We start from the raw sequence: 20,553 nt of genomic DNA on the forward strand, positions 1-20,553 counted from the left end.
GCCAGCCTCTCCCAGCCTGATGCCCTCAAGATGTGGGATGGGATGGGATGGAAAGTCCCGGTTGACATGAGATTGAGAAAAGTTGTGCTGAAAACTCAGCTGCTGTCTGTGCACCCATATTTGAATGTGTGAATGAAGAAGACAAAGTTTGTGGATTCAGGGGTCCCTTACGGGTCAATCAGGTTCAGTGCAGGAATCTATTAAGCCACCCCAACAGGTGGGCAAGCAGCAGCCGGGGAGCCCAGCCCTGTCTCCAGTAGGGAAATATCTCCGAAAATCCAGCTGGAATCTCCTTCCTTTTAATTTCAGTTCTTGGTGAGCCCGAAGGAGGGAGATTAGAATTGTAGTTTTCCTTGGTGGCTCTTCAGGCTTATCCCATGAGCCCCTGGCTGCCCCTTTGCAGTTTAAAAAGGGCTTTATATCATGTGAGATTCTGGCAGCATCGCCCCACACAGCTGAAGCAGGAGATTCTGAAAACTCCCAAATTTCTGCATTCTCCTGTGAAATCTTTGAATATCCCCCATTAAGAATGCCAGAATCCCCCCAAATTAAGCAGTCCCAGGATAATTTGGTTTAATTTGAGAGTCTGAACATGCCATTGTGGAAAATCTGTGGCCAACTCTTGACTTCCCAGTTCAAAAATTTCACTGATCTCTTGGGATAAAATTCATGGGATTAGTAAAAATAATACCTTTTTACAGGAGAAGTGCAGCATGCAAATTTCATATAAAACTAGGCATATATTTTTCCTCCCAAAATATAAATGCACATGAAATGAAATGGGGAAAAGGAGGGGGGGGCAGATGCTCCAAGGTCTAAATTAGACCATGTAATTTGGTGCAATTTGAGCAATGACGGAGGAGATGACATCCCTCAACTCTGAAATGGTTCTGCCTTCCCTAAGTGGAATCACAAGGGGATGTTGCGATGGCACCGAGGGGGGAAGCCACAGAATGGTGGGTTTTGAGGAAAGCAGAAGGTCCTGGCTTGAGATGGAAGCTCTCCAGGGCTTTGCTTGGAGAGCCATTGATTGTAAAGTGGGATATCCTGTGACTTTATTGCTTAGAGGTGGCAACCTGGTCGTCATCATTAAGCAAGGACCAGGGAGAAGAGGCGGGCAGGCAAGCTAGAGCTACAGGCAGGTGTGCATTATGGAGGCAGACAGGTGGGCAAAAAAGTGGCAAAAGCAACTTGTTGGCTTCTCCCAACTATTTTGCTTGTTGGAAGCCAACAGGGAAGGTCATAAATGATTATTGTGTGACCATCATTAATTGTGAGCTGGTTGCCAAGTACGTGAATTGTGATTGTGTACTGCAATGTCAGCAACCATAAGCACTGGTTGCAAGTCCCTCTTGTTTAACGCTGTCATAAGTTTGAAGAATTGCTGGATAAGTAGTTGTAGCCCAAAGACTACCTATAGATATGCCCTGAGTGGGATTCCAACCGGGAGTTGTAAGGGGCTTGGTCTGGTGGAATGATCTGGGTGAATCTGTGTCAGGGACTGAGGAAGGGGGGAAGTTCTCTCTGCTCTTAGTTCAGCCTCCTGTTCGATGGGCCCAGGAGCCTCAGGAGGATGACCAGTCGTTGGGTCCAACACCTGGGAGGAGCGTGGGCCTCTTTGTGAGTCAGGGAAAGGCCTTCTTCTGCCTTCAAGGAGGTGGTGATGAATTCTCTTCTCACGAGATGCCTCTGGACTGTTTTAGAGACCTCCCGTCTAAACTTCCTTTTTAGGGAAGGTTGTTGTGAAGGTGACTTGGCTGTAGAGGACCTTGGAGGCTGCATCAGACCCATTTCAGTTGGATTTCAGGCCAGGATTCAGCACAGAGACAGCCTGGATCTTCCTTGTGGGTAGTGGAACCAGGAGAAACAGGGGTGCCTCCCTCCCCAGGCTCCTTGATTTTCCAGGGCCCGTCAATCCCTGGACCAGCTCCAGGGGCTGGGAATGCAGGGCTGGCCGGATTACAGGGGCTCTTCCTTCCTTCCTCGCAGCCCTGCTGTCGTCCGTGTGGATGTGGAGGGAGAGGATGCCCCCCCCCCATAGGCCTCCGCTTTGGGAGGTGTCTCCCCTTTTACTCAGCCTCCGCATGAGACTGCTGGACAAAGTCAGCTACTTTGGGCGTCCAGGTGTCCCCAGTCTGCGATGCTGCGGATTCTGTTTTTCCACCCAGACCAGCCAGGCTCAGGACCAGGTGGCTGGGGCTGTGGGGGGCATGTGCATTGAGACCGGGGGGGGGAGGGGTGCCTCCCCGGAAAGTCTTAGACTTTCCCAGGCCTGGGGGAGGGTGGATGGATCCCCCTCTCTTAGATGTCTTCTTCCTATTTATAGACACTTGATGTGAATTGGGTTTCCATTCTGCTCATCCCTATACCTGATTTCACTTACTGCATTTTTATTCTCTTCTGCATTTTGTTTATCATTGTGAGCTGCCCAAACTTGCTTTGGAATTGAGTGGTGCCAAAATGGAACACATTGTTTTGAGCTGGCTTTGTTTCCAGAGGGAGCAGAGGGGGCTCCTATGGGTGTGTGTCCCTCCTTGTAGCCCCCCTTCACAGTTTGAAAAAAGAGGGAGAAGAGGCTGTTCCTGGGGGTTTGAATTGAAGTGGGAGAAGCCAGGCAGACTGCAGACCCCGAGTGGGGATTGTGCAATGGAAAACTCCTTGTAACGAAGGAAAGGCCGGAACTTCAGCCATGAGAAATTCTCTTCTCCTTTGAAACAAGGCTCGAAATACGCATCGTCTTTCATGCAGCTCAGCGAGAACCAGTGGAAAGAAATACAGGATCCACGGCCTTCACAACAGAGTTTTTTAGGTTTAGATTGGGGATATCCGGTTCTGTGAGTGTTGTGCGTGGGGACCTACACCTACACGCACACAAACACACAAACAGAGGGAGGGAGAGAGAAAGATATTTGCTTTAGATGAAACATTTATCTGCTGATGGTTCTGCCCCCAACGGAGGCCAAACAAGCCGAATCCTCTGCAGCTGCGCAGAGCAGATGGGCCGGTGGCAGAGCCAGAGCGGAGTCCAGGGCTGGTGGGCTCAACTCTTTAAAGAGCCAGCGACCTCCGGCACCTTCATGCTGGCCCCGAATGCAGCTTCTGAACACCAGTGGTTGGGAGCTTACAACTCAAGGGAGCTTCTAGTGCCACCATCTCTGCAATCAGACTCCCCAGTTCATGGTTGGGGGGCTCCCAGGCCCTCTCGAGCTGATCCATGGCTGTGCCTGTCCTGTTGCCTTTTAGAGAAGCAGAAGAAGACCAGGAAGATCTGGGACCACAGTGAGACCATCAGTACCCAGGTAAGCCATCTGCCTGCCCTCCCCCCTTCCCCCCGTTGTCTCACTGTATTGTGCACTCCCTGTGCAGCAGCCGCCGCACCCTTCTTGCACCCTCCCAGGTTTGCTGGGCTACAGCTCCCCTCCTAGGGCCCCCCTATTCTTTGGGCCTAGCATGCCCTGCCAACACAGCCACTTGGAAAGTCAGCCGGGAAGCTCTTCTCTGCCCCTCGATATTGACCTTGCCTGGCTGATGAGGGAGGAGGCACGGGGGTCCTAGGACACGCTCTCTCCCACCAAAGCCACCCGAGTGCTGTGCTTGACCTTTGGGGGAGGGGGTGTCTTCCCCTCCCTGCTGCATCCCTGGGAATATTTACCTTGCCTTCAGCCAGCTGCACTTTGTCCCTGCAGAGAGCCCCAGGGCCTCCCTCGGCTGCTGCTCCCATCCAGGTGCCTCTTTTTGGAAGGTGTTAAAACTCCAATAATTGTTAAATTTGCTTTGTTTGTCTATTTTTCCTCTTTTGTTAACAACATGTACAAAAAACCCTAAGTAATAATACAATGGAGAGTTTAATCCTATGTGATTAGCCCAAGACCCAAACCTTTATTGTATGACAAATACTTCAATGCAATCAGTAGTGATTCCCCCCCCCCCAATGTAGTGTAATATTCTGGATGAAAAGGTCAAATAATCTTATGCTCAGTAACATTGAAATCCAAAATTGTAACTAATGGATATAATACTTCTTTCTCCTTTCTTTCTCCTCCATAGTCTAAGTTACCCAAAAACATCTTGAATTGAAGCTAATAATCTTCAATTAATATTTTACAAATATAGCAACATCAAAATAAAACATATTAAGATTTACAGCAAACTAAGAGAAAAAAGGGGGATGAAAAGAAACCCTCCAGGAGTCTGGGGCCTTCTGGATGAGGAATGAGGGAAGCTGGTGATGGTGCTTTAAACCAAGACTCTGAGCAGAGAAGGACCATGAAACCTCTCTGGATAAGAAGAAGGCAGGATATCGTCCACTTGTGCTTCAGACAGCTGTTCCTTGTGAGGGGATGGCAGGAGAGGGGTTTCCCCCAGGAGATGAAGGGAAGTCATCGCCCTCTTCAGTCAGCTTCTCACTTCTGTTTCTATCACTTTCAGAAATTACCTGTTTAACTATCTTAAGGCTAGTAGAGTTCTTTAAAAATACCTGGTAAGTTTATCTTCACTGCACAACAAAAGAAAAATTAACTATAAGCTTAAGAAATTAAAGAAGTTGAAAGAAGTTGCAAAAAGCTAACCAAGATTTTAATTCAAAATAGTTGTAAATATATTAAAGGACCAGACAAATTTTGAATATTAAGATTTTGGTGTAAGATTTTGGAAATAATTATATAAATAAGCAGCACCCAAATGGAAGCTAAATTATTTACCCTACTTTAAGGCATAACAGAAATTTGAGACTTTTATGATTTTAGAAATTGGATGCTACAATAGTGGGAACTAAAGATTCTGAATATACAAGGAGAAAGAAAGAAGATCTTCTCTCTTTGGTCAGTACTGAGACAGAATGACGGGAAATGATATGACATACTCCAGGAGATTTTTGAAGGGGAACAAAAACCAGCAGCCACAATGTCAGCCATGATTTCTGCTTCAGTGATAGACGTTGTCCAAATGATGTTAAAGGAGCAATGACAAGTGTGAAGTAGAATATCTTGGAAGATCTACCGATAAAGAGACGAAACAAACATGATCTGATGCAGAAATGTTAAAATATAAAGAGATTGTTGAAACATTGGACAAAATTTTAAAATATGGATTATAAGACACAGATGACAGTTAAAGTCGAAATACAAATGATAAGGCAAGAAAAAGATAAAGGTTTTCTTGTCCACTTGTGTCCGACTCTTAAGGTCTGGGGCTCATCTCAGTTTATTGGCCGAGGGAGCCAGCATTGTCTGAAGACATTTCTCCTGGTCATGTGGCCAGTATGGCTACATGCCAAAGGTACACCAATTGCTGTTACCTTCTCTGCGAAGTGGTACCTATTTATCTACTCACACTTGCATGCTTTCAAATTGCTATTGGACAGGAGCTCACCCCATTTCCCAGTGCTCAGGTCTCGAACCTGAACTATCAGCTTCATGATAATTATATAGAGAAGATTTTTAAAAGTGGAGTATTTGTTCCACAGAAAACTATTTGTCTGATTCAAATAATACCAAACAACAAATAATACTAATAATACTAATTATCATCATCATTATCATTATTTGGAATTCTGGCTTGCTGGCACTGAGTAAGCCAGATAGGGAATTCTGCTTGCTCTTCTTCAGTTACTCAACTCCCTGCACTTACCAAGAATGTGCAGGACTCAGAATGGTTAGTTAATAGTTTCACAGATAGTCCTCAATGGGTGCTCAGCCTGTCGCACAGTGCTCAGGGGTCGACCTGGGCTGTTGACTTTCCATCAAGCCCCCAAAGGCAAGAAAATAACCTGGATAATGACCCCCTTACTGGATTTACAAAAGAGATTTGCTTAAGCCTCAAAGAAGAGAAAGAAAAACTGAAGAATGATGAAACCAACAACATTTGAATGAATGAAAGAAGACCAAGATTGCTAGAAGCAAAAGGAAGGAGTACAAAGTTGATTTGATTGGCCAAGGTTAAAACAATAAAGCTCTGTGAACTCTTTATGGACTTTTTGCCGACACCAGGACTGGAATGTTAAGGTTTTATGGATTTCGTGTATGGATAAGGAAAAAGATCCTTATAAGGGCTGAAGAATTATTAACTTTGCTTTCTACTTGTAGGAAGTCACTTCTTCAAGTATTTCCTTTCTTTTTAACTTATTTTTTCCTCTTTCCTTTTTTCTTTTCTATTGCACTTTCTGTTCTTTATTTTCCTTTCTGGGTTTATTGTCTTTTATTGTCATTATTTCTAAGTATTTTCAATAAAAATGATTAAAAGCAAAAACAAAAATCCCTGAGTGGGTGTATGGATGAAGGCAGGAAGGGCTTCCCTCATAGCTGTGGCACTCATGGAGGTTCAAAATAGTCAAGAGGGCTGCATGGCCCTCTTGCCCTGCATTGAATAAAAGGGCTGAGCTTGGATTGTGCAGTCAGGACTCCCAGGGGAACATTTCTGACTCGCACAAGTTGCTCCTCTCCAGGTTTATAGCTTGGGAAGAAATCTGTTTACCAGAAACCATAATGTGGTGCTTCTTAATTCACTGAAATGACTGCAGTTCCAGCTGCAAAATTATTATTTCCTCCCCTTTTAACATATAACTCAAGGTGGGGAACAGACCCCCTCCTCTTTCCTCCTCCCTCTTTTCCCCAGAAGAACAACCCTGTGAGGTGGGTCGAGAGTCACCCAGCTGGCTTTTGGGCTGAAAAGGTGAGAACGCAGCCTGTAGTCCAGCATCTTCACCACCACTCCAGATTTCAAAAAGATCTCTTGATTCGTTGGAAACTTGCAGCCCTGTGCAAGGCAAAGTGGGTCTTCAGAGCCCCTCTTGGAGGGCAGGAGAGCCAAAGTATATCTGAGCAGGTTCCTCATTGCTGCTCATGCCTGAATTCTGCAAACTGCTTACAACTGCAGCGTTCACTTAACAACTGCGGCACAAAAAGGTCATAAAATCAGGTTGGTCACTTTAAAATGGACCTGATATGACAGTTTTGCTGAAAACCAGAAGTAAATGCTAATCTTGAGCAAAACTGCCGTAAAATGCTGTCATGGGACTGTAGGAAGTTGCAAATGGCTATAAATGGGTCAAATCAAAGAGAATCAATCCTGTGACTCTGTAGTGGAATTTGAATTTGGGTTGTAAATAGCCCCAAGTTGGTCTGTCGTAATTGAACAATTGCTAAGTAACCATCTAGGACTGCCTGTATGCAAAACCAAGGGAGTCTAATTGTCATTTGCACCATTTTTATGGCCTTTGAATCTGAAGGATTTGTGCCCTTGAAAGCAGCAGGTAAGAACACCTGCAGGCTGGTTTTCCTGTATTATCAATAAGGGGATGGCAGCCAACTAGTGCCACCTAGTGGGCAAATTGAATGCTTCTGCCTGGGGCTGGAACAGGCTTCCTCTTGTCATTCTTTCTTTGGTGAAGGCAAGAAAGAAGAGAGGCATCTGGTGGACAAATTTTGTCCTGCTTTTCAGCTGCCAAGATTCTTGCCCCCTGTCTCTTGGGGGGGGGGGGGGGCAGAAGGGCCTTTGGACAGCTCCCCCCTCTGGCGCATTCAGAAAGTTTCACTGGTGGAAGAGAAACCTTGGGACAGAGTTTCCCAACCTTTAATTGGTGTAGACTTCAGCTCCCATAATCCCCTGCCCGGTATGCTATTTAACTTTAAGATAGGTGGAATGCTGGCTGGGGAATTGATGTCTACCCAACTTGAAGTTGTCAAGGTTGGGAAACCTTAACCTTAAGACATGCTTATAGATTCTCAACACTGATTTTAATTTCCAAACTGATAGAAGACATTTTAATATCGATTTCCATCAACATTTTTCAATTTTTGATCAGAGTGTTTATAAACCATCTTTATTTTCAGTTGATTTTAAAATTATTTTCTTGCTTTCTCTGATTATATTTGTATATGTAAAACACTATATTCGTATTTAAAAACTCTGTCCACTTTTTTGTCCTTCCTTTTGACGAGCAGTCTTCCCAGTCCACTGAGGGTGATGACATTTCCATCCAAAGCCAGGCCTCCTCGTGCACCACAGAAGATGCCTCCGAAGACGCCATGTCTGTCCGCTCTGAGATGATCCAGAGGAAAGGTACCGCCCAGCAGAGCCATCTTGGAGCAGGGAAGAGGGGCCCAGGCTCTGGGGTCAAAGGGGTCAGATGCTGAGCCAGGGAGATGAGGGTAGCTTGCCCTCTGGAAGACAGAAGGGGCTGGCGGAAAGCTCAGTTGCAGCAGCCTCTCCATCACAGCTCTGTGGAAGTGGAAGCTGCCCCAGGAAGAGGGAGGGAAGGAATTGGGGCCTTTAACCCCAGAAGACAAAAGAGGAAGCCATGTGGGGCCAAGAGAGGCTGCCTGGGAATGGTCAGCTAAGAGAGGACAGAGCCTGTGGCTACTCAATGGGCAAGAAGGATGCTCCAAGGGGGCTGTAAAGGAGATTCTCCGGCTGTAAAGGTGATGGCAGGAGAATCGCACTTCCAGGCTTGTAAGGTTCTTTTAATGTAGTTCCTTTACAGGAAAGTAGAATGTGCTTATCTAGTCCTGTTTCCTGTCTGGTCTACCTGGGCAGGCTGACATCAATCTATCAAGCTGTAGGTACAAATCTCCCACTCTTTCCTTTACAGCCTGAGAAGTGAGTGAGGGTCCTTCTGAGCTCTTGCTCTACCCTGTGGACTCTGGTATCTCTCTGACCCTTCCCCGGGTAGCCTTTCTTCTTCCCATCTTCCAAGGCCTTTCTCACACACCAGTGCATCTGCAGAAGAAGGTCAAGAATTGTGTTTATCTATTTTCCAGAGTGTAGAGGAGAGAATAACGGCCTCAGGATATAGAAAGGCAGATTCTGTTTGGATTAAAGTTTGAAAGAGAAGTTCAGCCATGGAACATTGACGCAGAGAGTTGGTGGTCTCCCTTTTGGTGAGGAAGTTCACTGACCTAGGAATGCTTCAGTTTGATTTCTTCACTGAGCAGGAAGTGGGACACCCTCACAGGCTCTGCCTTCTGTGATTGTTGAGCCCCTGCATCTGGTTGGGAGATCAGGCAGGCAGGGCCCCATTTTGTCTCCTCTGTGAGCCTCAATGGGATTAAAGGGAGATCTGATAGCCTCTTCCAACCCTTGAAGGGCTGTCCCAGGGAAGAGAGTGTGGACTTGTTCTCCAAAGCACCAGAGGGCAGGACAAGAGCAATGGGAGGAAGAGAGATCCAACCTGGAAATTTCCTAATGATGAGAACAATTAACCAATGGAAGAACTTGCCTCTCACAGTTGTGGCTGTTCCTTCACTGGAGGTTTTCAAGAAAAGTTTGGACAGGATGGTATAAGACATTGCAAGCCAGCCAAAGTTACCCTGTGGTAAGATGGACGGCTAATAAATGTAATAAATAAAGAAGGCCTCCTGCCTTGGACAGGGCCTGGGACTTCCAAAGTCCCCTTCAGCCCTGTCAATCTATGAGTCTATGAAATCACTTACAAGAGGAAACGTCTGAATTCTTTGCCCCTTTGGACCCAGGTTTTGTAATCTTTGCATTTTACTTTTAAGGAAAATAAGTGTGGAGTCCTAGGGCATCTATTTAGTTTAATTTTATATGTTGGCAGAAATAGTGGTGGGGACTTCCGAGACTTTGCTGCTGAAGTTTGATGAAGTTTTCCCTTCTGTTTGTTTGTTTGTTTGTTTGCTTGCCTCCCTCCATTTGTCCTCCCCTCTTGGCCCCTTCCAGGCTCCACCTTCCGACCACACGACTCCTTTCTGACGTCATCTGGGAAGGGAGAAAAGAGGCGGAGGGAGCGGAGGACCACAGTCCTGGGGCTACCCCAGCATGTGCAGCAAGAGCTGGGTAAGCGGCTGGCCAGGCACAAGACAGCCGGGTGGAGGGGGAGACTTGCACCCGGAGGGCCAGAGGGCAGTGTCATCCATCAGCAGCTGCCTGCCTTCTCTGTGCTAGCTGGAGCCTGGTTGGGGGAGTTTGGAGAGGAAACTCTCCAAGGCTCCCAGAGCCCTCAGGCGCAGGAAGGGCAGAAAAGGGAACCGGCTGATCCAGGGGCACAAACTGCTGGCTTAGCTGGTGCCCTGGAGAGGGATCTGCCCCCTTGAGTCCCAGAGGGAACAGGGATTGCAACCGAGCACTGGGGGCAGGGGGGGGGAATGATAGGCAGTACACAGCTTAGGAACCACAATGGAGCCTGCCTGTTACAGACATAAGTCATGACAGTCATAAAGCAGGTCGCCAATGTGACCAACCTTTTCTGTGGCAGTTGTTAAGGAAACCAGTTATTCACTATGGGCCAATTTTGCTGAAAACCAGAAGTAAATGCCACTTTTGGCAAAAACCTCTTAAAAGGCAGTGTGCAAGGGATGATGCTAATGGCTATGAGGACAGGCCGGTTGCCAAGTGCATCAAACAAGGTCATATGACTTTGGAGTGGGTGCAAGTGGCTGTCAAAACTTCAGAATCAGGTTGTGAGAACCCTGGAAGCTCTGTTGTAACTTTGCCTGTTCGCTAAGTGACCCATCATAAGTCCAGAACTACTTGTAGTCTTACAGAGGGGAAGCAGTTTTAACCAGTCTCCCTCCAAGTTGGTGGCTCAAGCGTTTGTTCTGGGGAGCCCCCCCCCCTTGTGTCAGGCAGCGTCTCCCGAAGCTGAGCTGAGTGCTGTCGAGCAGGGCCCCAATCTGGGCTGCTTGGGAGGCCAAATAGGCGCTGCCATTTTTGTTGGTTTTGAAGGCCTGCAGCGTTTCCTTACTGGCCCTAAGTGTTTCCACCTTAATGTAGATGCTGCTTTAAGCTTCATTCATTTGGGAGAATTTCTCTTCATCACAGAATATAAATTCCAAAATGGAAGCAAAACCTTCTCCTACAATGGAAAATTCTGGACTTCCTCCTGCAGGATTGCATTTGGCTTAAGATGCAGCAGGATTTTTGGTCCAGATTCTTCTTTAAGAAAAGCCTGAACATCAACCCCATTTTTGTGGGCATTTTTCCTGCTTGGCTTTCCCATAAGATCCCTGCTGTTTGATCCTCCTGTTGATGGTTTGGACCAGCTCTTTTCCAAGGGTCCCTCAGAGTGGTCAACCCCCCCCCCCCCACTGCAAGCAGGATGCCTTCTCCTCTCGGATCAGCCAAGAGGGGGTGGGTGGTTGCGTGGGGGTGTGTGGGCAAGGGATTTTGCACAGAGAATGCTTGGCACAGCTAAATTGGGGCTGAGCAGTCTGTGGCTCACCTTGTCACGGAAACCCTTTCTAAGCATAGGCTATGAACTGGGCTATTGTTTCATGGGAATAAGGTCACCAAGCAGCCCTTGTATTTAGTGTGGACCAGACAATTTGTTGGCCCTGAGGATCCGTCCATCCTGGGGACTCCTGGAAGGATGGAGATGTTCTGGAGATTGTGTCCCAGAGTTCCCCTTTGGGCTCAGTTGTGCATAACCAGGGCCGGATTCGCACTGAGCCAAAGTCAAAAGCAGAGGTGGCATCTATTCTGGCTGGATTTATGCAACATGCATAGAGTGTGGTGGTGCAATTCCCTGCCTCCGTCAACCGCTTTGAGAGGGCTGTTAAGCAGTAAAAAGGCTCTTGCTATGCCAAGTCAAGACCAGCTGTGACCTGTGGACTGAGGTGGGTCCCTCCTATGTTGAGCGAGAAGAGGCCAGCAGAGCATTCCTGGGATGGGAGTCGAGCCTTCCTCAGTTCTGTCTTGCATTGGTGCCCATTTGTCTTTCTCTCCACAGGCCTGAGCAATGGGCGTGACTCCACGAAACGTCCTGGCAGCATTGCCGTCAGAGCCAGCCCGACCACGCAACCCTTGGTGAATGGGAGTCAGTTGCCCGTCCCTGCCATCCAGATCCCCACCATCGATGGGAAGCCTCTAGCCACCACCGCTTGGGAGCGGGGGGCCCGCATCTCCCTCCAGGCTCTCGAGGCCCAGGCCTCAGAGGCTGCCCTCCAGCAGCACATCAGCCGCGTCTACTACGACGACTCTGTGCTGGGCTACAAGACGGTGGCCAAAATGTCTCCTGTGGCCAGGCCCAAGTCCCTGGCCGTTCCCTGGGTGACCACCCAGCCCAGTTCCCCCGAGCTGCTGAGCCCAGTCATGTCGATCTCGCCACAGGGCACCTACCTCTCAAAGATTATTCCCAATGCCATCTTGCCGCCTATGGTGGATGTCATTGCTCTGTCCCGCAACCGGGTGCGCACCCTCAGCCGCTGCAGCCTGGCCAGTGCCAGCCCGGCCCTCTCAGTGCGCTCCACAGGTCACTTCCCTGCCGCCCCCCGCAGCCGTGAGCACTCCTCCTCCAGTGACAACTGGAGCCACTCACAGTCCACGGAAACCATTGTCTCCAACGCGTCCACCATCTCCTCCCACAAGGGCCCCAGCGGCCAGAAGGACGAGGCAGGGCTGAGCGGCAAGAACGCCCCCACAGGCAGGCCAAGCTGGATTGGTCCTTCCAGCCCTGCCAGTTCCAGACAGGCCAGGACCTCCCCGGCCTCTCCCAGCCTGCTCGGGGTGCGGCCAGGAGGGAGCAGTGGCCGAGCCTCACCCGCTTACAGCACCAGCAGCCTGGCCGAGGGCTCAGATGATGCAAGCGTGCGCAGTGACCGCTCCTCAACCCGGAGTGTCTCGCTCCGGAAGATGAAGGTGGCCCCCTTGCCCCCCCAGAGGACCTATTCCTTGCACCAGAAGGCTCAGCAGCTGGAAGCTGAAGGGGCGCCCCGAGGAATGGGGCTGCCTCCTAAGCCAGAGCGGAGGCCCCACCGGGAAGGTGCCCAGTGCCCCAGCCTGGCCAACGAGGATGATGTCTTCTCCCCCATCCACCTGGGCGGGACCAGCAGCCTGCAGTCCAGCAGTCTGACCTGCTCGCCGGACATCTGTCCCCGGAGCCCAGTGAGGGTCAGCCAACTGCGGGAGGCAGACAGGAGTGAGGCCCCGGAGCCTGGCTCTCCCCACCGCTTTGGCCGCACCATGTCTCCATCGAGTGGCTACTCCAGCCAGAGTGGCACGCCCACGCTGCACCCCAAAAGCCCCCTCCCCCATACTGTGTCCCCAGGGAAGAAGAAGCTGCAACCGAGGAAGCCGGAGCGCATCTGCTCCCTGCAATCCCCGGGACCCTCCCTCTCCTCCTCCTCCCTGACCTCCCTCTCCTCCTTGGCCTCTGATCACGCCCCCGAAGGGACAGCCCCGCCCACCCCCGCCTCCCTACCAGCCTCCTCTCCTGCTGCCCCACGTTATGTGGACCACTTGGTCATCCCTCCGCACCCGAAGGTCCCCGCCCCCTTCTCCCCACCCCCCACCGAGCCAAAGAGCAAGGAAGGGACAGCAGCTGCCTCACCCCCCAGCAGCCAAGCCCCCCAGCAGCCCAGCCCTCTCCACAAGGAGAGCTCACCCCCACCCTCCCCTCCGCCGGCCTACCACCCCCCTCCGCCCCCTGTGAAGAGAGCTGAGATGAGTGCTGAGGTTCCTGGAGCTGTGCTGGTCCCCTCCGAGGTGGAGGCAGGGGCTTCCTCAGACCCCTTGTGGCTTCCTCCGCCCCCGCCCCTGCTGGATGAGCAGGATCTGTCCATGGCTGATTTCCCTCCTCCAGACGAGGCCTGCTTCCTGCCGCCGCCCCCAGTCTTGCAGGTGGAGCTTTTGGACGCAGGGGGTGCAGAGGCCCCTCCCCAGTCCCAAACAGCCACCCCTGCAGGGCAGGAAGACGGAAAGCCTCCCTCCTTCCCCACAGCAGTCTCCGCAAATTTCCTGCAGCCAGGAATTCTGCCCCTGCCGACCCCAAGCATGGAGCCCTTCCCACTTCCCAAAGATTCTCCAAGCGGAGAACTGTCTGGTCCTCAGCTGAGCTCCAAGCACCCCACTGGCTCAGGGGTTGCAGTGCCCTCCAGTCTGTCCCCCCCGATGAAGAAGCCACCCACCGGTTCCCACCCTGACCTCAAGAAGGAGTCCGCCATGCGCGGCAAGGCCACCTCGGTGCCCAAGGAGGACGCCAGCCTGCCCATTGTTACACCATCCCTGCTGCAGATGGTCCGCCTGCGCTCAGTCGACATGGATGCCCAGAGCCCCGGGGTCAGTCCAGCCGGGGGCTCCGTGACTCCCACAGAGTCCAGCAGAACAAACGTGGCTACAGATGGGAAGACCGGCCCCTCAGCCCCCCAGAAGCCCCTCCGCAAGTCCCTGTCCCTGAGGGGGGGGCAGCCAGCTTCAAAAGAGGGGATCAACCCCCTGCACGAGGCTGTGCGCCTCAAGGCCTCCACCTTAACTTCCAGGGAACCCAGGAGTCTCGGAATGGCCGAGAGGAAGACTGGGAGCCGGGCGGCGCTGCCAGGCATCCCTGCTGCCCCAGCTAGCAACGGCCCAGTGTCCCCACTCCACAAATCTCCCGCCTCCACCGCTAGCTTCATCTTTGCCAAGAGCCCCAAAAAGCTGATCATCGAGACGGCATCCTCGTCAGAGGCCCAGGACAGCCTGCAGAAAAACTTGGTGGCTGAATTGATGACCGTGTCCAGCCAGCGATCCACAGCGGCCGTGGGGCTGCATCCGCAGGACTTGGCCAAGGCCCCCAAGGCCCAGAGGATCCCCCCTCCCATTGCCAAGAAGCCTTCTCTTCAGCCAAGGTGCAGGCCCTCCCCCCAAAGCCCAAAGTCCTCCGGAGCCGAGGAGCCGGCAGTCGAGGAGTGGACTAAGAAGGTGGGGTCTGAAAACCGGACCCCTCCCCTGGAGTCTGGCCATGGCAGCCCCCCACCTGGGCCAGAAGACAAGTTGCGGAAGAGCCCCAGAGCAGAAGGTGAGCAGATGGGAGACCCACGATCCTACGGGGGGCCCTTCCCATTGCAGGGGGGAGGCGGGTTGGGTGGAGCAGCAGTCCCAGGGGCTAGAGGGAGGCCTTTCCCCGGGATTTGCAGTGGGACTTCTGCTTCTTCAGAAGGCCTCAGGGTCCATGTGGCAGCTCTCCTGCCAACTTTAAGCCAGTTGCTCCTGGGATTTGGGAACTGGCTGCCGTTGCTTCAGGGCATGCCAGGCTTTGGGGGATTGGGCTTTCCTCCCTTCCTGTTGAAATGGCCCTGGAGGTGGGCATTGTCTACTCCGGCACCATCCCCAGTCATTTTGTGCTGCCCGTGGGCTGCCTAGGGGAGACAGGAGCCCTCTCACGCCCAGGAAGGTCTCCTCAAAGGCTTTCCTGTCACTTGTCCAATTGGAGACTTTATATCCCTTGAAACTCACTGCCAAAGAGGACTTGGGAAGCCCAGTGGAGGCTCCTCATAATTTGGAGAAGATGCCATCAAGAGTTGCCAAGAGTGTAAGTCGGTTGGGAAAAGATCCCAGAATAAGGCAGTGGCAAACCCTATTGCTGCCAAGAAAATACGTGGGTTTGTCTGTAATGCATCATAGGAGTGAAGCACCCCCCCCCCCCAATTCAGACCCCTGCACCAAGGATGCTTGCAGAGTCAGGGTGGGGTCTGGGTTGAGGGAAGGATCAAGCAGAAGGTCACCTTCCTTGGAGCCATTTGCCCCTCAGTCAGGAAGCCAAGGGGGTTGTCTCTACATCCAGACCAAGAACAACCAAAAGTGGCTGTTAAAAGAGGCTGAGCAGATGGTTCCACAGCCACAGATTGTCCCTCCCCAGGACGCCTGAGTCCCACAGGCCCTGCTACGCTGTGGGTTGGTCCAAGCATGGAATGGCTGCTTGGCCATAAGGACTGGAGTCAACTGAGGAATTCCCATGTAGTCCAAAGAAGCCACTTTGGGGCTTTGCACAGTAGCCGAAACACTTTCAGACACAGACTGAGGTCAGCATCCAGGTCCATGAATGGGACTCAGAGAGTCAAGTCTTTTTCCACATGTCCACAGAAATTAGAATCAGAATAGAGCTGGAAGGGACCCTGGAGGTCAGACAAGTGGCCGTCCCGTCCTTTTTAAAAAAAATCTTGAAGGATGAAGCACCCACACTTGGAGGCAGGCTGTTCCACTGGTTAATTGTCCTCACTGTCAGGAAGTTTCTCCTTAATTCCAGGTTGCTTCTCTCCTTGATTCATATCCAGCTGTAGCTTCTCTTTTCTCTAGGCTAGCCAGACCCAAATCCACAACTGTTCTACATATGTTTTTGTCTCCGGGCCTTTAATCATCTTCTTGCTCTTCTTTGCACTTTTTCCAAAGTATCACCACCTTTTTTGTAATCTGGTGACCAAAACTGGATGCAGGATTCCAGGTGTGGCCTTACTAAGCCTTTATAAAGTGGTACTAATACTTCTCATGATTTTGATTCTATGCCTGTTTATACTACCAAGGATTGCATTAGCTTTTTTGGCAACTGCTGCCCACGGCTGGCTCATGTTTAAGTGATCGTCCATTAGGACTCCAAGGTCCCTCTCACAATTAAATCCTGAGTAGCAACTTGCAGCTCTTAGACTTTGTTTCAATAAAGGTGGTCCAGACTTGCTGAACAAAGTGGTCCTTACAACCGGTCCTCCAGTTCTGACAGTTGCAGTGTTCTGCAGCAATGCAATCTCTTTTTGCAACCTTCCCCAAGCAAAGTTAATGGAAGTCTCAAGTTGTGACAGTAATGGGGGGGGGGCTACTTGAACTGCTGTCACTTAAGCCTGATCACACAAGGTTGTGCTTTTATGACCAGCTAGAGGTGGAAATGTGGGTGTCAGTTGCCATCATGAAGTAGGGACTCCCTGTATCAGGCAAATCTTCCTGATGATAAAATCCGCAGAAGAGTGGAGGAGGAGAAGGGATTCCATCTCAAGACAGCAGCCTCTCCTGGGGGGTTGACTGCCTTTCCTGCCCATTGCAGAGCTTACATAGGACGTCCCTAAAGCTCCTTGCAGGTACCTCAACTGCCATTTGGTCTGGACCATCACAGCCCCTGCCCTGGTGCCCACCAGCTGCCAGGCGTGTCCTTGTTTTACGTGAAATGGGCAGCTATGTCGGTCACCAACAATAACAGTAACAAAAATTGGGAGGGGCAGGCTTGGTTCAGGGCTCTTGAACTCTGCTGCAAACTCTCATGCAACGTCTGGGAAATGAAAGTAACCCGACTTTCTCATTGCAGAAGCAAAAGAGGAGGTGGTCTGAAGGAGGACCCTGCGAGGTGCATTTGCCCATAAGATACAGGGATTTAAAAAGAAAAATATTCTCAGGGACCTCTTGGGGCCAGAAGAGAAGCTTTGATGGCGCCGAAGAAAACAACACCTTCGTCTCCCTTGGCCTTGATATTTATGCAACAGTGGGATTGGCTTGGATGTCCTCAGCAATGTGGCTCTTTTAAACCTGGGGACAAAGGGGCACATCCCTTTCCACCCTCCTGTCTCTCCTGGGACTCAAACCTTGCTTTGGTCCTGCTTGGTTTGGTGATGTTGAATTCCTCCCTCTCCCCAGTTTGGTGTGAGAAAACAGCTTAAGGTAGCATAAGATGAGGACACCTCGGTATCTGCAGGGAAGACGATCAAAACTGGATCAGCTTGTTGCAGTCCCCCCTCCCCCCCCGAAGATGCCTTTTTAATGGGTTGCATTGTCGTTGCTGTTGAGTGTGCATTTGGGGAGTGGAGGAGAGAGAATGTGGCCTGCGCTTGCACCCCCGTGTGGCATGGAAGCACTTGCTCAGATCACAGAGGGATCTGAGGAGGACAGCCATGGTGGGAAATTCCTGCTGAGTCTTCCTGGATGGTGCCGGGTCCCAGGAGAGGCCCTGCTGGTACTTTTGCTCTGGGCTCCTGTGGGCAGATTCTGGCTGCTGTAAGCGGCTGATTCCGGGTAGGGGGTGCCTATAGGGAACCCCTCTTGCCTACACACTAAAGCACAAATGACAGCCTGGAAGATGGTGCAACCACCAAAAGACATGCATTTTCTCCCAGTCTCTACCTGTGCCATGAATGCCGCCTTAGGGAAGCGCCTCCTCATCCCCACCCACCCCCAGTGGCAGTGGGAGAATCTCAGAGTTGTCTTGCAAGGGACAGGAGTAGTTAGCAGGCACCTGACACAATTGAGGCACACAGTTGAGGCTTGGCAGGCACTGGCAACTGTCTAGAATGTAGCTCTCCACTGCCAAAAGAGCAAAAAAAAAACACCACTGCATTTTGCACCAAAACATTCCAGTCATGATGACAGGATCCACTGGAAAATTGGGTGGGGGACCACTTTAGGCCCTCCCACCAAGAAATCCAAGGGATAATGTCACAGGGCGCCTCCACTTGTGTTTTATTTGTGGTGAACTTGCCCCCCCCCCAATGGGCACAAAGCTGCAGAGTCATTGGATCTGATTTACACACCCTTCTGTGGAGGGGCTGGGTTGGGCATGTAGACAGGCAGCTCTTCCTAGGAGCTGGGGAGGTGGTGGCGGGGGGGTTCCATCCAGACTGAAGGGGAAACCTGGATGCAGAAACCCTCGTGTGTGTGTGTGTGACTCAGGGTGTCCTGATCTGGCCAGGAGGGTCTGCGGTGTCCTTGGGGCTTCTCTCCCCCACCAAGCATGGCCAGCAGTGGCTGATTCTGGAGGTCTTTGTGGTACCGAGGACAGCTCCAGCATCCCAGGAGCCCTCCAGCGTCCAGATCACTTGCAACGCCCATGGTTGAGCCATACTGACTGGGGAGGATGGGAATTACGGAGAGCTCGGCAGAAGCAGCTGTGGACCAGGGTTGTTTTGTGGCCTCCTGCCAGAATGTCAGGAACAGGGCTGGGCATAGTTTTCTAAGTAATGATTAGCTGCATCAAGAGTCGACCTGGTCAACTGAGATGGTAGCAAATGGTGCTGACTCGGGGGGGACCCTTTGTAGAAGGGCGAAGGGGGCACCGAGACTAGTGCCCTCCTTTCCTTCCCAAACAACCACACGTGCCTGCAGTGGCAAATGCTCCCCCCCAGGCCCTCAGTCCTGGGGCACCCTGTGGGAGGCTTGCCACCATCCTCAAGGAGGTCAGGGTTTTAAGTTTGCACCAGGGACATTGCTGGTGCAAATCCGGAGCTCTCTTCTTCGGCCGACATGCCAAGGGCAGAGGGGAGAAAGATGGAGAAGGTGGTTGCAGCACCATCTTGCCTTTGGCTGCTCTCTGGAGAGCCAGCAGGGGGAAGGGGCTTACAGCCTCAAAGGAGACCAAAAAGCTCTGCCTGGTTTTGTCTCTCTCCCACCCACCCAATCCCCCTCCCCTTTGGCTTTGCTTTTTCTCTTCTTGGACAGCCGGAGCTACTCTCTCCACCTTGGAAAACCTTGGAGTCTGTTGATTTGATTTTCACTGTGGTGGGGAAATGGACAGGTTGCTTTTTTTTTAAAAAAAATGGTCAATTCTGTTTTAAAAAAAGATGAATGTGCATTTGTAAAATGACTGATTAAAAGCTTGCTTGCTGACTCTTCTTTCCTGTGATGTGAGGGGAGGAAGGGCATGTTGGGTACCTTGGATGGGGAGAAAGGAAGAGTGGGTGCCAAGGGCCACGAGATGCCAGCACCATCAGGTTGCAAGACTGTGAGAGGAAGGGGGTCACAAAAGTGAAGATGGTGGGCATTATGGTACAAATGCTGCTCTTTTAAAAACCCGCTGTGTGTGCCACTCCTGCAGAAGGGCAGGGCCCAAGTGTGGTTGGGACTTTTGGACTCTTCCCTCCCCCACCAAAGGCTACTGGAGGGGCCCCGCAGGCAAAATGGGCTCAAGCGGCTCCTCCAGGCCCAGTTTCCTTCCAGCCCCTTTGAAGGACGCCAGAGAGCACTGAATCTCCGTTTGGTCTTTTCTGAACAATGGTTATTTTAACTGAACAGGGAGCTGTCTTAGTTTCAAAGGCTCAAGACAGCCATCTTGCTGCTTAGAAACTCCCCAAAATGAACACAATTGCCAGTTTTAGAGGGTTTAATTTTAAAGGCTAATGTGTGTTTGCAAAGGGCCCTTCTTCCCCAAACCTCAGCCTGATCTGGGGGACGCAAGCCTTGCTGAAGCCTTTTTTTGAGAAGGGCGACATTCTGAAAATTAATGGGTAAGGGGCTTCCAAGGGACACGGCATAATCATGCTGTTTCAACAGATCAACTGCAAAGTACTACCCATCATAGCAAAACCTCTAATGAGCGATGATGTCAACTTTTGCATACTTGGAAACGTGGGTTAAAATACCTGTCACCGACTTAAGCCTTTCCACCTCTGCAGAAGGACTCCTGATGTGGGCTTTTCATTGTTGCACCAGCAAAGGCAGAATTTAGGCCCTGAAGACCAAGAGAGAGCTGCAGGTCCAGCCCTGCCTGGGTGACCTTTGGTCGGTTCCTCTCTCCCGGTTCCTCTCTCCCGAGAAGGCAAGGACAAATGGAGTCAGAGTTCCTTCACTTGGAAGGAAATGCAAACTGCCAGGGCGGCTAGTCCTTGACTTACAAATAGTTCATTTAGTGACTGAAGTTACAAAGGTGCTGAAAAGGGGATTTATGACTTTCATAAGAGTTGCCGCATCCCTGTGATCATGTAATCAAAGTTCAGGCGCTTGGCAACTGACTCCTATTTACGACCATTGCAGTGTCCTCGGGGTTATGGGATCTCCTTTTGCAATCTTCTGACCAGCAAGGTTAGTGGGGAAGACGGATTCCCTTAACAAACGTGCTACTAAAGTGCAGTGATCGTCATTATACATCACGTGTAC

The 20,553-nt window shown here is 51.0% G+C and overlaps 1 protein-coding gene across 3 annotated transcripts in view; it reads left to right on the forward strand.

The window, feature by feature from the left end:
• Positions 1–19,287, forward strand: part of NHSL3 (NHS like 3) — a 63,721-nt gene extending 44,434 nt beyond the window's left edge. For all 3 annotated transcript variants that reach the window (XM_087727859.1, XM_087727860.1, XM_087727861.1), the window contains exons 3-7: positions 3,244–3,299; positions 7,941–8,058; positions 9,676–9,792; positions 11,684–14,728; positions 17,000–19,287. In XM_087727859.1, the coding sequence (XP_087583985.1) occupies positions 3,244–3,299; positions 7,941–8,058; positions 9,676–9,792; positions 11,684–14,728; positions 17,000–17,022 (3,359 nt within the window). In that variant the 3' untranslated portion in view covers positions 17,023–19,287. The remainder of the gene's footprint in view (positions 1–3,243; positions 3,300–7,940; positions 8,059–9,675; positions 9,793–11,683; positions 14,729–16,999) is intronic.
• Positions 19,288–20,553: the final 1,266 nt, after the last annotated feature.

This window comes from Thamnophis sirtalis, unplaced genomic scaffold (assembly GCF_051295495.1).
Source record: "Thamnophis sirtalis isolate CommonGarterSnake01/CBP01778 unplaced genomic scaffold, rThaSir2_p1.2 scaffold_13, whole genome shotgun sequence".
NCBI lineage: Eukaryota > Metazoa > Chordata > Lepidosauria > Squamata > Natricidae > Thamnophis > Thamnophis sirtalis.